The sequence below is a fragment of the Bubalus bubalis genome, chromosome 13 (assembly GCF_019923935.1).
Source record: "Bubalus bubalis isolate 160015118507 breed Murrah chromosome 13, NDDB_SH_1, whole genome shotgun sequence".
Classification (NCBI taxonomy): Eukaryota; Metazoa; Chordata; class Mammalia; order Artiodactyla; family Bovidae; genus Bubalus; species Bubalus bubalis.
The window spans coordinates 16,114,758-16,133,816 of record NC_059169.1 but is presented as its reverse complement, the minus strand read 5'-3'; the positions used below and the strand labels follow the sequence as shown (position 1 = coordinate 16,133,816).

The 19,059-nt window shown below is 42.5% G+C and overlaps 1 protein-coding gene and 1 pseudogene across 1 annotated transcript in view; both read right to left on the bottom strand.

The window, feature by feature from the left end:
* Positions 1-953: 953 nt before the first annotated feature.
* LOC123328870 lies at positions 954-1,808 on the bottom strand (annotated as a pseudogene).
* Positions 1,809-11,928: 10,120 nt separating this feature from the next.
* The window catches only part of LOC102409035 (ATP-binding cassette sub-family C member 4-like), a 183,605-nt gene continuing 176,474 nt past the window's right edge, over positions 11,929-19,059 (bottom strand). Inside the window, 4 exon segments of the mRNA XM_045162445.1 lie at positions 11,929-13,673; positions 13,675-13,740; positions 18,893-18,910; positions 18,912-19,028. Of these exon segments, the coding sequence (XP_045018380.1) occupies positions 13,626-13,673; positions 13,675-13,740; positions 18,893-18,910; positions 18,912-19,028 (249 nt within the window). The 3' untranslated portion in view covers positions 11,929-13,625.

Here is a 19,059-nt window from a genome sequence, read left to right as displayed (position 1 = left end):
TTTTAAAAAGTGTTGATTTCTGCATCCCCTCCCCTGAGATTCTGATTTAACTGAGATGAGGCTTCAGCACTGGGATTTACAGAGCTCCCCTGGTGATTCAAATTTGTAGCCAAGTTTACAAACCACTGGCCTTTGCCATACTGAGGATATAAAGAACTCTACCTGTATGAGGGAGCAGAGTAAACAGACAGAGTGATTCTGCAGGAGCAGGAGTATATGTTTCTGTGTACAGAGTGTAGTTGGGGTGGGGGCCTGTGACCCCTTTTGCCCACTCTGAGGCCTTCCTGGCCTCTCATTGCACAGGCTTTCCACGTTTCTCACCTGGATGCCTGGATTCTTCTGTGCCCTGGTGTGATTTTCAGTATGATATAGTTGTCTCAGGAGATTTCATACAAGCCCCACCTTAGTTCATCACACACATAAAAGCAGGATTCCCCAGGTGTGGCTTGCTGGGAGGGAAATCCTGGGAACTATACAGGATGAGCAGCTCAGTAGGAACTTCAGGAGTTGCTCCTGCACAGGGAAGTTCAGGGAGCTACAGGCCAATGGCCAACCATGGGTGTGGCACACAGCTGTGACTGGAACCTTCCTGTGCCTGGGATCTGAGGTGTGTGTTTGTACTCAGTTGTGATGACTCTTTGGGACCCCATGGACAGAGGATGGGATTTCCCATGCAGGAATACTGGAGTGGGTTGCCATTTCCTCCTCCAGGGGATCTTCCCAACCCAGGGATCGAACCTGTTACTCTTGGATCTCCTGCACTGGCAGGTGGATTCCTTACCACTAGTGCCCCCTGGGGGCTTGAGGGAACTGATCCTAAAGTCAGTGACAGGTAATTCCCAGGTTCAGTGATAAAGAATGTGCCTGCCAATGCAGGAGACACAGGAGATGCAAGTTCGATCCCTGGGTCAGGAAGAAGCCCTGGGGGAGGAAATGACAACCTTCTCCAGTATTCTGTTCTTGCCTGGAAAATCTCATGAACAGAAGAGCCTGGTGGGCTACAGTCACAGGGTCACAAAGAGTTGGACATGAATGAACACAGGCAGTGACAAGTGCCTATGATATCAAGCATCAAGAAGTGCAGAGGTGTAATGTAATAAGCATCCCAATAAATAGCAGCTGCCCCTTATTCTGCTCTGTGTGACAAGGATGTGCTTTTGCTTAACTATCATATCACATTTCATTTTTTTTTGGTATATGAAAATTTATTACTATCATTCTTTCATCATCAAAATTTATGATCTTGGTCTTTCCTTCTTGCCTTTGTACAAGGCAAAAAAAGAGACACTGGATACTTTGACAGCCTTAAAGTGGACTCCAGGAATGTCACCAACAGCATGACCTTTGAAACAAAATCCAGCAACCAGAACTTCATCATTTTCCTCAATAAAATTCAAGCAATCATCTCTGGGTACAAAAGGCTGTGATTTTTTACCACTCTTGGTGAACTGAACCCTGACACATTTGCTGATGGCAGAATTTGGATGTTGGCTTCAACCCCTATTTTTTCGAGCACAATTCTCTTGGCATGAGAAGTGCATCTAAAAGGGTTGGCCTTCAGGGCTGTGCCCAAATGGGCTTTATTGTACTGTTACCATGCCATTTCAGGGCTTGTCGGTGGCTACAGAGCTTCCTGGCTAAGACCATGACGCTTGCTCATCCTACCAGCACCATGAGCCTGAAAGAAAGACCATCATGTTTAATTTTAACACAAGCTCGGAGGGTATTAGGATGTTAGGACCCCCACCATTTTACAGAGCTTAAGGACCTTGCTAGAGGTCATAAGACTCCTAACTGACAGATGCGGCCTCTGAGCCCCGGTGGAACTGCACAGTCTGTCCGCGCTCCACCTGTGTCCCGTGGGACCAGGAGGTGTCCCTGCCCAAAGACCTGCTCAGCCTGACACCCTGGGTGGGTCCATGTGGTCCCTCCAGGGGCCTGCAGCCCCTTTGCTCCTATTGCCCCTGACTCAGGTCCTTCCTTTTGCAGGGCAGCCCCCAAGAGCCCCATGGTCAGCAGGAGGACACCCTTGCCCCATTTTAGCAGCTTCTCCCTGCAGCCAACTCCCGGGGGTGTGGTCAGGCCAGGTTGTGAGGAGAAACATGAGAGAGGCAGGAAGGTGTGAGCTTGTGGTCAGCACCTTCCTCTGACCTGGGACCGCCCTCTCTTCTCCTGACACTTCCTGCCACTCAGGGCAGCTCCTCTCAACGCCCCACCCCCCTCCATTACAAGTGCTCCTGTAGCTCTGCTGTGGATCAGAGTCACCAGGGGAGGAGTCAGAATGCAGAATCATAGGCTCCAGCCCCAAAGGTCTGATCCAACATCCCAGTCCCAGTGGATTGGGATGCAGGGGGTCCTCTGAGCACATTCTGAGAAGCATTTAACAGACCTGCCACTCACATATGTGGGCCTTGGGTCAAGAATATAAATGAAGCCCATCCTATATGTTTAAAATATTTAAAAGTTATAAATCAAGCTAACACACTGTCAAGTACACCGTCATAACCACCTGGCAGGCTGGGATTCCTGGACCCTGGAGTTTGGAGCTAGAAGGCAGGACAGCAGAGGGCTGGGCTGACCCAGCCCCCAGCCCTCCCCCTGCTCTTCCCACCTGTGGTTCTGACCCTCTTTGTGCCCTGAGGAATCTGCTGCTCAAGCAAGAGCATTACAGCCTTCAAGTCCAAGCTCAAGCCATCCTATTCCGCCCCATAAACAGCTGTATCTAGACTACCTGTCAGGTTGGGACACGGGTCCCAGGAGGGAGGCCTGCACTGGCGCTGGGAGCAGGGGTTGTAGGGTCTAGGTGCTCAGAGCATGGCCTGGAGAGGGCGGGGCTCCAGGTGGCCACACGCCCTGGTCTGCTCTGGCTGCCTGCACCTGGGGGAAGGTGCAACCGCAGGATGAACTGAGCAGGGCCTCTAAACCAGTGCTTCTCAAACTGTACTGTGAGCAGGATCCACCTGGGATCTGGAGATTTTGTCAGTAGGTCTGGGGTAGAGACCACAATCACGTGTTCCTAACAGCCTCCCAAGCCAGCTGACACTGCTGGTACTCAGGCCTCACTTAAAACAGCAGAGCTCTGGGGCAGGGAGGGCAGAGATTTCCTGTAAAGGACCAGGAAGTACATTTCCAGGCTTTGGGGGCCTTATGGTCTATGCTCAGAAAAACATCTACTTCTGCTCCATTGACTACGCTAAAGCCTTTGACTGTGTGGATCACAACAAACTGTGGAAAATTCTTCAAGAGATGGGAATACCAGACCACCTTACCTACCTCCTAAGTAACCTGTATGCAGGTCAAGAAGCAACAGTTAGAACCGTACATGGATTGACTGCCTGGGTCAAAATTGGGAAAGGAGTATGACAAGGCTGTATATTTATATTTATTTAACTTACATGAAAAATAATGTGCATATTTGTACAACTGAATCACTGTGGTATAGCAGAAATTAACACAACATTGTAAGTCAACTATACTTAAATAAATTTTTCTAAAAACAAGGAAAAAAAAAACAAGGGTGTTATTAAGTTCTTTATTAGTAATGTGTACTCTGGTTACTTGCATGGCCTGTGTTTGCTGGATTTTCCCACTTTAGGCAAACAATTCTTCCTTAAAGAATTAAGCTGAGAAGATACTTTGAGTCCATGAAATGTCGTGTTCCTCTCAACACCCACGCCCTGACATTCACCATGTAGTCAGCCATTGATTAATTTTGGCTGAATTATTTATGACAATGATTGCTGTCACATGGTACTTTTCTGTCAATCTGTCTACATTTGTGAGCTGGCTTTCTACTACAAAATAAGAGCTTTCCCTTCCTCATAGCTATTCTATATCTTATCAGAATCAGTATAAACTCAAGGATTAAAAAAAAAATCATTGTTGTAAAATGTGGGGTGTAAAACCCTCAATCCTCTGTTCACCATTACTTACCACATTTCTAATGTGATATAAACTCCATACCAGAGACTCATTTTTTGCTAGGTAGTCTGCAAAATTTAATCTTAAAAATGTTTTTCATGTAATGTTCTCCAGAATTAAATATGATTAGCTTTTGGATCAAACATGGTTTGGAATACCCAAAGATTCCACCTATTTGGATGGATACTTATGAGCATGTTTACTGAATGGAAAAGAGAATTTAGTCAGAAACATGCAATGTATACTTTGTGCAGAACATTCTTAGTGTGTTTAACTCTTAACCTTGGTTCTTCTTTAATTTTATTTATTTTAATTGGAAGAAAATTATTTTACAATATTGTGGTGGTTTTTGCCATACATCAACATGAATCACCCTTGGGTGTACATGTGTCCCACCATCCTGAACCCCCCATCCCATCCCTCTGGGTTGTCCCAGAGCACTGGCTTTGAGTGCCCTGCTTCATGATCGAGCTTGCACTGGCCATCTATTTTACAAATGGTAATATACAAACACCTTTCAATGCTATCCTCTCATACCGCACCACCCTCACCTTCTCCCACATAGTCCGATAGTCTGTTCTTTACACCTGTGTCTCTTTTGCTGCCTTGAATATAGGATCATCATTACTGACTTTCTAAATTCCAAAAATATGCATTAATACACTGTATTGGTGTTTTTCTTTCTGGCTTACTTCACTCGTATAATAGGCTCCAGTTCCATCCACCTCATTAGAACTGACTCAAATGTGTTCTTTTTATAGCTGAGTAATATTCCATTGTGCATATGTACCACGACTTCCTTATCCATTTGTCTGCCAATGGACATCTAGGTTTCTTTCATGTTTTAGCTATTGTAAACAGTGCTGGAATGAACACTGGGGTACATGCATCTCTTTCAATTCTTGTTTCCTCAGTGTGTATGCCAAGCAGTGGGGTTGCTGGGTCATATGGCAGTTCTAGTTCCAGTTTTGTAAGGAATCTCCACACTGTTCTCCATAGTGGCTGTACTAGTTTGCATTCCCACCAACAGTGTAAGAGGGTTCCCATTTCTCCACACCCTCTCCAGTATTTATTGATTGTAGGTCTTTTGATGGCTGCCATTCTGATTGGCCGGAGAAGGCAATGGAACCCGACTCCAGTACTCTTGCCTAGAAAATCCCACTGACGGAGGAGCTTGGTAAGCTGCAGTTCATGGGGTCGCTAAGAGTTGGACATGACTGAGCTACTTCACTTTCACTTTTCAGTTTCATGCATTGGAGAAGGAAATGGCAACTCTTTCCAGTGTTCTTGCCTGGAGAATCCCAGGGACAGGGGAGCCTGGGGGGCTGCCTTCTATGGGGTCGCACAGAGTTGGACACGAATGAAGCGACTTAGGAGCAGCATTCTGATTGGCATGAAATGATACCTCATTGTGGCTTTGATTTGCGTTTCTCTGATAATGAGTGATGTTGAACCTCTTTTTATGTGTTTGTTAGCCCTCTCTATGTCTTCTTTGGAGATATGTTTGTTTAATTCTTTGGCCCACTTTTTGATTGCACTGTTGTTTTCTGGTATTGAGCTGCATGAGCTGCTTCTATATTTTGGAGATTAATTCTTTGGCAGTTGTTTTGTTTGCTATTACTTTCTCCCATTCTGAAGGCCGCCTTTTCACCTTGTGTATAGTTTCTTTTGTTGTGCAAAAGCTTTTAAGTTTAATTAGATCACAATATGCCAGAAAATTTGGAAAACTCAGCAGTGGCTACAGTACTGGAAAAGGTCAGTTTTCATTCCAATCTCACAGAAAGGCAATGTCAAAGAATGCTCAAACTACCGCACAATTGCACTCCTCTCACATGCTAGTAAAGTAATGCTCAAAATTCTCCAAGCCAGGCTTCAGCAATACGTGAACTGTGAAATTCCAGATGATTAAGCTGGTTTTAGAAAAGGCAGAGGAACCAGAGATCAAATTGCCAACATCCTCTGGATCATGGAAAAAGCAAGAGAGTTCCAGAAAAACATCTATTTATGCTTTATTGACTATGCCAAATCTTTTGACTGTGTGGATCACAATAAACTGTGGAAAATTCTGAAAGAGATGGGAATATCAGACCACCTGACCTGCCTCTTGAGAAACCTACATGCAGGTCAGGAAGCAACAGTTAGAACTGGACATGGAACAACAGACTGGTTTCATATAGGAGAAGGAGTATGTCAGGGCTGTATATTGTCACCCTGCTTATTTAACTATATGCAGAGTACATCATGAGAAATGCTGGGCTGGAAGAAACACAAGCTGGAATCAAGATTGCTGGGAGAAATATCAATAACCTCAGATATGCAGATGACACCACCCTTATGGCAGAAAGTGAAGAGGAACTCAAAAGCCTCTCGATGAAAGTGAAAGTGGAGAGTGAAAAAGTTGGCTTAAAGCTCAACATTCAGAAAACAAAGATCATGGCATCTGGTCCCATCACTTCATGGGAAATAGACGGGGAAACAGTGTCAGACTTTATTTTCTGGGCTCGAAAATCACTGCAGATGGTGAATGCAGCCATGAAATTAAAAGACGCTTACTCCTTGGAAGGAAAGTTATGACCAACTTAGATAGCATATTGAAAAGCAGAGACATTACTTTGCCAATAAAGGTCCGTCTGGTCAAGGCTATGGTTTTTCCAGTAGTCATGTATGGATCTGAGAGTTGGACTGTGAAGAAGGCTGAGCGCCAAAGAATTGATGCTTTTGAACTGTGGTGTTGAAGACTCTTGCGAGTCCCTTGGACTCTAAGGAGATCAAACCAGTTCATTCTAAAGGAGATCAGTCCTGGGTGTTCACTGGAAGGATTGATGTTGAAGCTGAAGCTCCAATACTTTGACCACCTGATGGGAAGAACTGACTCATTAGAGAAGATCCTGTTCCTGGGAAAGATTGAAGGCAGGAGGAGAAGGGGACTACAGAGGATGAGATGGTTGGATGTCATCACTGACTCGATGGACATGAGTTTGAGCAGCCTCTGGGAGTGGTGATGGACAGGGAAGCTTGGCGTGCCAGGGAAGCCTGGCCAAGACTTTGGCCACCTCTTATCCAACAAAGAGTTGGACATGACTGAGTAACTAAATTGAACTGAAACTAGAACAGGAATTTAACTCTTTCTAAATTATCAGTTCAGTTCAGTTCAGTTGCTCAGTCGTGTCCGACTCTTTGCGACCCCATGAATCACAGCACACCAGGCCTCCCTGTCCATCACCAACTAACTCCCAGAGTTCACTCAGACTCACGTCCATTGAGTCAGTGATGCCATCCAGCTATCTCATCCTCTGTCATCCCTTTCTCCTCCTGCCCCCAATCCCTCCCAGCATCAGAGTCTTTTCCAATGAGTCAACTCTTCACATGAGGTGGCCAAAGTACTGGAGTTTCAGCTTCAGAATCATTCCCTCCAAAGAAATGCCAGGGCTGATCTCCTTCAGAATGGACTGGTTGGATCTCCTTGCAGTCCAAGGGACTCTCAAGAGCCTTCTCCAACACCACACTTCAAAAGAATCAATTCTTCAGTGTTCAAATTTATTCACAGCACAACTCTTACATCCATACATGACCACTGGAAAAACCATGGCCTTGACTAGACAGACCTTAGTTGGCAAAGTAATGTCTCTGCTTTTGAATATGCTATCTAGGTTGGCCACAACTTTCTTTCCAAGGTGTAAGCGTCTTTTTATTTCATGGCTGCAGTCACCATCTGCAGTGATTTTGGAGCCCAGAAAAATAAAGTCTGACACTGCTTCCACTGTTTCCACATCTATTTCCCATGAAGTGATGGGACCAGATGCCATGATCTTTGTTTTCTGAATGTTGAGCTTTAAGCCAACTTTTTCACTCTCCACTTTCACTTTCATCGAGAGGCTTTTGAGTTCCTCTTCACTTTCTGCCATAAGGGTGGTGTCATCTGCATATCTGAGGTTATTGATATTTCTCCCGGTAATCTTTATTCCAGCTTGTGTTTCTTCCAGTCCAGCGTTTCTCATGATGTACTCTGCATATAAGTTAAATAAGCAGGGTGATAATATACAGCCCTGATGCACTCCCTTTCCTATATGGAACCAGTCTGTTGTTCCATGTCCAGTTCTAACTGTTGCTTCCTGACCTGTGTACAGGTTTCTCAAGAGGCAGGTCAGGTGGTCTGGTATTCCCATCTCTTTCAGAATTTTCCACATGTTATTGTGACCCACACAGTCAAAGGCTTTGGCATAGTCAATAAAGCATAAATAGATGTTTTTCTGGAACTCTCTTGCTTTTTCCATGATCCAGAGGATGTTGGCAATTTGATCTCTGGTTCCTCTGCCTTTTCTAAAACCAGCTTGAACATCAGGATGTTTACAGTTCACATATTGCTGAAGCCTGGCTTGGAGAATTTTGAGTATTACTTTACTAGCGTGTGAGATGAGTGCAATTGTGCAGAAGTTTGAGCATTCTTTGGCATTGCCTTTCTTTGGGATTGGAATGAAAACTGACCTTTTCCAGTCCTGTGGCCACTGCTGAGTTTTCCAAATTTGCTGGCATATTGAGTGCAGCACTTTCATAGCATCATCTTCCAGGATTTGAAATAGCTCAACTGGAATTCCATCACCTCCACTACCTTTGTTCATGGTGATGCTTTCTAAGGCCCACTTGACTTTATATTCCAGGATGTCTGGCTCTAGGTTAGTGATCACACCATCGTGATTATCTGGGTCGTGAATATCTTTCTTGTATAGTCCCTCTGTGTATTCTTGCCGCCTCTTCTTAATATCTTCTTCTTCTGTTAGGTCCGTACCATTTCTGTCCTTTATTGAGCCCATTTTTGCATGAAATGTCCCCCTGGTATCTTTAATTTTCTTGAAGAGAACGCTAGTCTTTCCCATGCTGTTGTTTTCTTCTATTTCTTTGCATTGTTTGCTGAGGAAGGCTTTCTTATCTCTTCTTGCTATTCTTTGGAACTCTGCATTCAGATGCTTATATTTTTCCTTTTCTCCTTTGCTTTTCACTTCTCTTCTTTTCACACCTATTTGTAAGGCCTCCCCAGACAGCCATTTTGCTTTTTTGCTTTTCTTTTCCATGGGGATGATCTTGATCACTGTCTCCTGTACAATGTCACGAGCCTCAATCCACAGTTCATCAGGCACTCTATCAGATCTAGGCCCTTAAATCTATTTCTCACTTCCACTGTATAATCATAAGGGATTTGATTTAGGTCATACCTGAAAGGTGTAATGGTTTTCCCTACTTTCTTCAATTTCAGCCTTAATTTCGCAATAAGGAGTTCATGATCTGAGCCACAGTCAGCTCCTGGTCTTGTTTTGGTTGACTCTATAGAGCTTCTCCATCTTTGGCTGCAAAGAATAAAATCAATCTGATTTCGGTGTTGACCATCGGGTGATCTCCATGTGTAGAGTCTTCTAAAATTAGTCTTCTAAATTTTAAATGCTATTAAAAACATTGATAATGTGATAGTATATCCTTTTGAAAGCCAGTATGGCCTCATTTTAAACATAATTATGACGGTGAATAAGAAGGAAGTACTGGAGAGGGTAGTACTGATTAACAACTAATCACATATCCAACATTGTTCGAAAGCAGTGTTTCTCAACTGTCTGGAATTACATATCAGTTTTATTTAATTTTACATTTTCAGCCCATTGCAACTTAGTCACTGATCCACTGTGCAAGGCTAGTATGCACCTCCCCCGTCAAGTGCAACACTCACATTGGTCTCTGGGCTGTTCAGGAACACATCCATCTTAAGTGTGGAATATCATGGCAATAGCTGATGGCTCTGAGTTTCTAGCTTTCTTGAGTTTCCTGTACTTACTTCTAATGGTTATAAACAGTTCATGAACTGGAACTAGTGCGCAGACCACACAGTGAGTGTCACTGTCAGAGTTAATCTTTACAACAACCCTCTGTGAATCATACTATCCCCACCTCAACTTTCAGACAAAGACACTGAAGCACAGTGGACTTCCCAACCTTAAGAGCCCATGGTAAACAAGAGCAGAATTTGTATCCAAACCCATTCAGCAATGTCCAGAAACAGTATTTGTCCCTAAAGGGTGACCCCAGAGCTTGTGCTCCTCCCTGGAGGCTTATGTCATTTTAACTACATGTGGAGGAAGAACAGTCTGATTTAGGCCATCAGATGAGGCCCTCCTCAAATTCACCTTCTATAGTCTACAAACCTCACTCATTCACACTCATCTTGTTCTCCTCTCCTGGTGGTTAGGAATCACCAAGGTCAGTGATTCCACTCTGTGTCTCTGGATGCTCTTGGTCCATCCATCATCCCAACCAAAGAACTCCAAGAGCAGGAATCATATCCATCTTCCAGATGAAGAAGCTGAAATTCAGAGGTTAAGATACTTGCCTAAGTATGTAACTAAGGCTACATGGCTGAAGGGTGTCCATAGTCCATTTTGTCAAGGATGGTGCCAGTTTATTTCCCTAGCACTCAGGCTGGTTACTGCTTTCCTTTCATTCTCAAGTATCCCATTCTGTGCAGTACATTCTTCAGACACCCACACTGCTAGTGAGAGCAGAGAAAGACCTAACAGGCAGATCAGTGTGACTGACTCTAAAACCAGGGCTTTCTGTTATCCCAGGCTACTTCTTAGAATTCCAAAATTACAAAGTTGATAAGGAAGGTTTGTTCTCAGGCATCATTTATTCATTCAGCAAACATTTACAGAGTGCCCCCAATGTGACAGGCACTGTGCTGAAAGATGTAATTAAAAAGTGAATAGAACACAGTTTCAAGTCTTTTTCTCATTTGGTTTAGTGAGAAAACAGACCATATGGATAAAGAAAGCTGGGCACAGAAGAATTGATGCTTTTGAACTGTGGTGTTGGAGAAGACTCTTGAGAGTCCCTTGGACTGCAAGGAGATCCAACCAGTCCATTCTGAAGGAGATCAGCCCTGGGATTTCTTTGGAAGGAATGATGCTAAGGCTGAAACTCCAGTACTTTGGCCACCTCATGCGAAGAGTTGACTCATTGGAAAAGACTCTGATGCTGGAAGGGATTGGGGGCAGGAGGAGAAGGGGACGACAGAGGATGAGATGGCTGGATTGCATCACCGACTCGATGGACATGAGTCTGAGTGAACTCTGGGAGTTGGTGATGGACAGGGAGGCCTGGCATGCTGTGGTTCATGGGGTCGCAAAGAATCGGACACGACTGAGCAAATGAACTGAACTGAGACCCTATGAATACTCATAGTCAGGGCAGGCTACATAGTTTACATAACCTGTGTAAAATGTAAAGAACAGGCCCCTTATTTTAAAATCACCACACTGGATGACAATAGGACACTAACCAAGTACGGTTCAGTTTAAACGAGAGGTGCTCAGGGTCCTACAGAAAGACGAGTTACCTAGGATGATGACTGATCCTAAAGTGACTTCCTAGAAGAGGTGACGACTGGGCTGACCCTAGAAAATGAGATTTCTCCCCTTCATGGACCTTCTCCTCTATTTTTTAAAGCAGAGGGTATTGAGGAGAATCACTAACTCATCATTTTGACTTACACATCAGTCATCAAGATTTTCCCCCACAGTACATCTTCATCACCTACCTTAGAGCTGTGACACAGGATGTGGGGGGACATGGAGATGTGCAGTTCAGACCTCCCTTCAAGGACTCATTGCCCAGCTGCTGGGGGTGCTGCCAGTGGGCAACCTTAAACCACCAGGCTGCATGCAATGATCCTTCCAGGTTATAAAGACCAGCCATTGGATGTGTCAGGACAACCCTGAAGGGCCATCTTCATTCCAGATGCCCCATGGGATCAGCTAAGGTCATCCAGCCAGGGATCAAGCTGGATCTTTCCTTCTGCCCTATCCCGTTTCTTCCCTCCTGATTCCACAGTATTGATTCCAAGGGCAGTCATAATAAACACCCCAGCACTAAACTCCATCTGAGTCTGCATTCCAGAGAACCAGCCTGCAACATGTATCAGAAAACATTCCAGTACTCAGGGAGGAATTTTATTTGAAAATTACTGGTTACACATGTACTTAAAACATTTTAAAACCCCCAAATAAAATACAAAATGGTGGAAACAAGGAGTTTTTGTATGAATATCATTACCTTTGGTTTAAAATCCACAACCTAATGTCTGACCAAAATGAAATTGCTATATATTAATAAAAGAAAAATATTACATTTAAATACATGAAAGTGCCATTTTATATAAAAGGCTGAATGTTAGCAGTTCCACATGTTCAATCTAATAGAAAAAAGCCACTAGCATTTGAAATTTAGAGAACATTATACTTATGAATAACTCATGGGTAAAAGATATAGTTAATGAATTAAATTAGGAATTAGAAAATACATAATACTTTGGAGAGTGGTTGGTGGTAAGTACCAAAACTTGTAGGTTGTATCTAAAGTGGATCACAGAAAAATTGTCAAATTTATATACTTATGTTAGAAAAATAATGATATTATTAATCTGTTTCCAATTTAAGAATTTAGAGAAAAAAAATCTCAAAATAAAGGAAAAATTGAAAGAAAGAATGATGTGATGAACTAGAAAGAAAAACAGAGTATCAAGCAATAATTTGATTCTTTGAAAATAAGAAAAAGTTATACAAGATTATTCATAAAAAATGAGAAGCCTCAAAGAAAACTAAAAGGCTAAAAGAACACAGAGATGATGCAGAGATTAAATATGTAAGATATTGTGAATACATTTATGCCAATCAAGCTCAAAACTCACAGGAAAAAGATCTACTTCTAGAAAAGTTAAAGTTACCAAAATGACTCTGCAGAAATATCACACTGAAGAGGAAGCACATAATTACCGAAAGTTACCCAGACAATGATGGCTGCACAACACTGTGAGTGTGATTAATGCCAAATTGTGTGATTAAAAATGGTTATATGGCAAATTTTATGTTATATATATTTTACCACAATTTTTTTAATGTAAAAAATAAAATCCTCTATCTAGAAGACAGTCTAGAACATGTCTGTCTTTCATTAGCAAATCCCCTAGAGGGGTTCCTACTTTGATAAGGCATATTTTCTATTTTCTCTCCTTCTCTTTTAGAGGGCTTCCCCAATGGCTCAGCGGTAAAGAATCTGCTGGCAATGCAGGGGACACAGATGAATGTACAATATTGCCCTTCTGTATTTTAACCATATATTTTTTGGAGGGTGACATCTCTCTTTTCTATAATGTCACTTAAACTACATGTACTGTATGTTTTTCCTATTACTTTTCTCTGTAGTATTTTAACCAGAGGTCTTTGAGTGGAAAATGGATAACAGTTCTGTTAAAGGAAGTGGTGACACAAAACAGCAACTTCACACAGTCTTCAAGAATCTGTAATATAATTAGAAAGTAATATGTATTTCTGGGAACAGTAAAAACAAATTGTGAGAACTTTGTCTCAAATCTTAGAAAATAAGTTTGGCTCCAGAGTCTCTCAAGACACAAAACTTGGGAGACACCTTTTATTGGTGGCCTGCACCTCTGATTTGGATAAAAAAGAAAATAGTATAACACATAAATAAACATAATAAATCCTTTTGCAAGAACTTGAGATCACTGAGTGAAGTTGGAGAAAAATTATAGATTAATATCTTATAATATGTCAATATCTGTTGCTGGTGTAAAAAAATAACATAATTTACGCAGTGCAGAAACCGATTGGAACAATGTCTGGAATAGACGTGAACTCATGGTAGAATCACAGAGTTGACTCAAAAGTTGTGAGAGCTGAGGGTTGTCCTTTGGCCATTCATAATATTCATAATCACATGGTCACTGTGAGTGACATCTGGTTATTCGCTTTCAGAGTGCACCTGAGGCGGGGGTTGGGGGAGACAAAAACCACACGTTTATGAGTTTTAAAGTCCTTCTCCTAAGGAAACACATTCTTAGGTCCACTGCTTCACGTGAAGCAAATCATATCACTACTAGAGGCACAATAGGAAAAACCAGGGGTGTGTTTATTCTATGGAGGAAGAAGCCCCATTAAAACCTTCATTGGGGCTGGACATAATGCCAAACAACCTGTAGATACACTTGAGTTCTGATCATTCTGATTCACAAATATATTTTTAAGACTATATTGATAAGTAAAATCATTTTACTAACTCAAAACCTAGAGAGATATTAAAAACAAGGTAACAAAGAGGCTGGGAAATCTATTAATAGTGCCTGACCAAGGGTTTCTCATTTTCATATATAAAATGAGCACAACAAATTTGGATGTTAATATCAGGGTGTAATCCCTATATTTTATAAACTCTGATTGACAAGCATCAAAAATAAGGAGTAGGAAATGGAGAACGCATAATACTATGTTCTTGCCTGGAGAATCCCATGGACAAAGGAGCCTGGTGGGCTACAGTCCATGGGGTCACAAAGAGTTGGACACGACTGAGCGACTAACACACACACACACACACACACACGTAGTCATTAAAAAGAATGAGATAACCACATGCTTGGATATAATCTGAGATATAACATTAAGTGAAAAAAAGAGAAAGAACAGCTATCATTTGTGCTTAGAAACAGGAATTTTCTTCCTGATACACAGAACATCTCAACAGAGCAGTCAACAGTGGTGCTGGGGCTCCACCTTGTAGGGGAGCTGTGTGATGATAGGAGTGGAGAGTGATTCACTTTTTGTTCATAAATTTTAAAAAAAGTATTTTTACAGAGTGAAGTAAGCCAGAAAGAAAAACACCAATACAGTATACTAACACATATATATGGAATTTAGAAAGATGGTAACAATAACCCTGTATATGAGACAGCAAAAGAGACACTGATGTATAGAACAGTCTTTTGGACTCTGTGGGAGAGGGAGAGGGTGGGATGATTTGGGAGAATGCCATTGAAACATGTATAATATCATATATGAAATGAGTCACCAGTCCAGGTTCGATGCACGATACTGGATGCTTGGGGCTGGTGCAATGAGACAACCCAGAGGGATGGTACAGGGCGGGAGGAGGGAGGAGGGTACAGGATGGGGAACACGTGTATACCTGTGGCGGATTCATGTTGATATATGGCAAAACCAATACAATATTGTAAAGTTAAAAAAATAAAATATAATTTTGGAAAAAAAAATTTTTTAAAGTATTTTTAAAAGTTTTAAAATTTTGTAGCATTAGATACGTGTTTTAAAACCTATTATTATAAATACATTTTAATTGTTTAGAGCAGTGGTCCCCAACCTTTTTGGCACCAGGGACCCAGTTTCTGGAAGACACTTTTTCCACAGACCGGGCAAGAGGAGCATCAGGTGTAAAGTGAGCAATGGGGAGCAGCAGCTGAAGCTTTGCTCCTTTGCATACCACTCACCTCCTGCCATGTGGCCCAGTCCTTAACAGCCCACGGGCCATACCAGTCTGGCCAGGAGTTGGGGACCCCTGATTTAGAGTCTCTAAAGCTACTTAGAACTATGGGTGTATTTTTTACTACTGGAAGGCAAGTCTTCTGTCTACAGCCTTTAAAAAAATGATCCCAGTTTTATACTGTAAAACGCTCTATATTCTCAAAGCCCTTAAGCATTTGCTCTCTCATCTGATCCCTGTAATAAGTGTGAAGAAGCCGGCAAGGCTGTAATCCTGCTCTACACAGAGGTGAGGACCTGAGGCTCAGAGACCTTGGGGATCACAAGGCCACATGGATGCTAAGTGCCTCCTCCATCTATTCAAACGGGTCCAGGCTCCCAGAGCTCAGATATGAGGATTTTATAGTTACACACTGGGAACAAAGAAACTTCAGAAAACCTCAATTAGCTTTGCTTCATCACAGAACAGAATGGATGACAGGCATTCATTCTATGAGCTGAACTGTGTCCCCTCCAACTTTACATGTTGACATCCTAAACACCACAGTACCTCAGAATGTGACTGTTTGGAGACAGCATCTTTAAAGAGACAATAAAGTTAAAATGAAGTCATACAGGTGGGTCTTAATCTAACAGACTGGAGTTATATTAAGAAGAGGAGACCAGGACACACAGGCTGACACAGAGGGAAGAGCATGTAAGACACAGAGGGAAGACAGCATCTCTAAGCTAAGGAGAGACCTCAGAGGAAACCAACCCTACTGACACCTTGACCTCAGACTTCCAGCTTCCAGGGCTGTGAGGAAATAAGTTTCCATTGTTTAAGTCACCTGCTCTGTGGTCTTTGTATGGCAGCCCTATCAAACTAATGCCCCCCCCCCCCGATGTATCTAAAAGGTACTTTCTCTGCTATTTCATCGATCAGGGTCAATCAGACAGTGATCAACTCGCCTGAACTATTTGTTCAAGAAAATGTGATGTGGAAGCACCTTCTCCCAGATGTTGACTTTTCTTTTCAGATGAATGAATTCTGTTTTATCAGTGAAACCTTGTGACTGAGGCTAATGCTCCTGGTGTTATATCTCTGAACAATACATTGATACCTGATGCTTGCACATTCAAAAAACTGATAATCTGACAGTTTATCCTCCTAAGAGGATGCAGCTAAGTCGCTTCAGTCGTGTCCGACTCTGTGTGACCCCATAGACGGCAGCCCACCAGGCTCCCATGTCCCTGGGATTCTCCAGGCAAGAACACTGGAGTGGGTTGCCATTTCCTTCTCCAATGCATGAAAGTGAAAAGTAAAAGTGAAGTCGCTCAGTCGTGTCCAACCCTTAGTGACCCCATGGACTGCAGCCCACCAGGCTCCTCCATCCATGGGACTTTCCAGGCAAAGGTACTGGAGTGGGTTGCCATTTCCTTCTCCAAAGGGGATGCAGAGTGTACAGAAATAATGTCAAGATGGGATGAGAATCAAGAACTGCATTTTTTTCTGTAGAGATGACCTGAGCCAGTGGCAGGACTGAAATCTAAGAGTGAGGTTCTGTCACCCTGTGAACTTGAGTGATCGCCTCCACCTTGGCTACAACATGAAAGGAGCAGTGTTCTTAGACATGGCACAGGACACAGAAACCAGGACTGCACTCAGCCTCCCCAGAAATTCCCCCTCTGTCTCCCTGGACCAGCTCAGTGACCTTGGGTGAGCCCTGGACCAATCTCTTCATCCATGACATGGGATAAAAAAGGGCAGTCATGAGGATTAAGTGAAATCATACATGCAAGAACTGTGTAGAATAAATTATAAAGAACTATACAAATGTAACTTACCATTAATATTGTTAGAGGAGGGGCAGGATTACTAGACCAGGAATCACAAGATTTCTAATTCTATGACCTATGTCTGTTTCTGTACATGTCATATGTGACACTTGGTACTTAAAGAACAGATTTCTAACTCTGTATCTGCTGCAAACTAGCTTAACACCAGGTGTATACATGGGACCACATTCCTTCTAAGAGGACTTAGTTTCCTCACCTGTAAAATGAGGATGTTGAATGCTATTATCTTATCTGAAAATATCTAAAATTCTGAGATCAGTTTCTCATTACTCAATGTCTAGCTCATACATAAGGATAATATAGTTTTTCAATGAACACTTTGACACATAGGTGGGGACACCTCTCTTTGATGTGCAATGCCTAAGTTCTAAAGAACAAAAGGGTTTTAGGAGTCCTGACTGTTTTTGGGACTAGGTTATATGGGGAATCACAAATGATTATCTGGTCTCAGGATGGAAACTCTGACTGGGAGACACTCTAGTAGATGAAAGCACTCTGTGAATTTTTGTCACAAAAAACACAGAGCTCTATGTTCAGCTTCTTAAAATTTGCATACAGTACAGTACTGACAAAAAGCTATCTCCTACCCTATGAACAGTGGAAGGTACTGCTGTGCATTTCCTCATTTCTAAGGAGGATTGAGATGAAACAGTGACAGAGGGAAATTAGACCACATTTTAGATACATTTTTCATACAGACATACTGTTAGATGCTGGGGCATGTTTTTTTAACAGGTATTTTAAATATTACACAAGTAATTTTATTCTACTTACAAGTGAAAATCTGGGAAATGCAGAAATGAAGAAGGTAAAATGCATCCATAATTTAATAACTAGAGAAACAGTTTCAATGGGGAAGCCTCATCACATACAGCTGGAAACCTCACCCCACCTCGAACCACGCATCTCAAGTGGTGAGAACACCACACCTTCCCTCCCTCCATTATCCCATCAGTGTCAATCCCACCTTGTTCTAGAATGAATTACAGGCAGCTGCATGACAATCGCTAAAACCCTCAAACTAGACCTCAGTTGTCACTTCTGTACAAGACACTGCCACCTCACCTTTGTTAGAAAGACACCACATGACTGAAGGTCACTCATCGAGGGCCTTCCTCACACAATGTACAGTGCTTACTGCTTTAACACACCTCATGTTCAAGCACCATCCAGAGTACAGTGTTGAGGTATTGTGAACTCCTGATTTATCCTGATGACCATCTACCTTCTTCAGGAAGTTAGAGGGAGCATGGGTGGGGAGGGGGTAACTGGATAAAATTTTGAACAACAAAGAATTAGGATTAAGTGACAGTATCATGTAGGAGTTTTCTTTACAAGTTAGAAACAGAAGCAACTTATACCTTATACCTGGTTAATCTTCCTAGACTCAAAGTATTTCAATATTTTTTTCCTTAAACTCTCAAATTTCATGGATATTCCTTGACAGCACTCACAAATGAGCTGAGCACCAGTCAGAATCAAATGTAAAGCATCTGCAAAATGAGAGTGTTCCATGCTCTAAGGGAATCTGAACCTAGGGTCCAAGTGTGTGGTGAGTCCTATCTGAAATCTGTTAGGCACAGGTGTGCGTGCACAGAAGAACACATTCATCCTACACCCCATCCCCACCACTGCTGCAGATTCTCAGCAGACCTGCCTTCAACCTGCCACATGCTGTTAAGACCCAGTCATGAGTTTAGTCTCTGGAGGTTTATGACTGAAAAGGGCACAGAGACCCCTGGTGGAAATTCCAAAGAGCGAATCTGGAAGCAAACTTCAATTACAACACCCTGCAGCAGGCTCACCTGTTTTGCTTTTTCAGTTGAGGACAGTGGCCTCCACCTCACCCAGTTGCTGCACCATATTGTAAAGCAGGCTGTCCCTATTTTGCAGCAAATCATACAGCTCATCATATTCTACCACATTCCCTGAATCCAAAACCTGTTAATCAGCAGAAAGAAACCAATTAGCA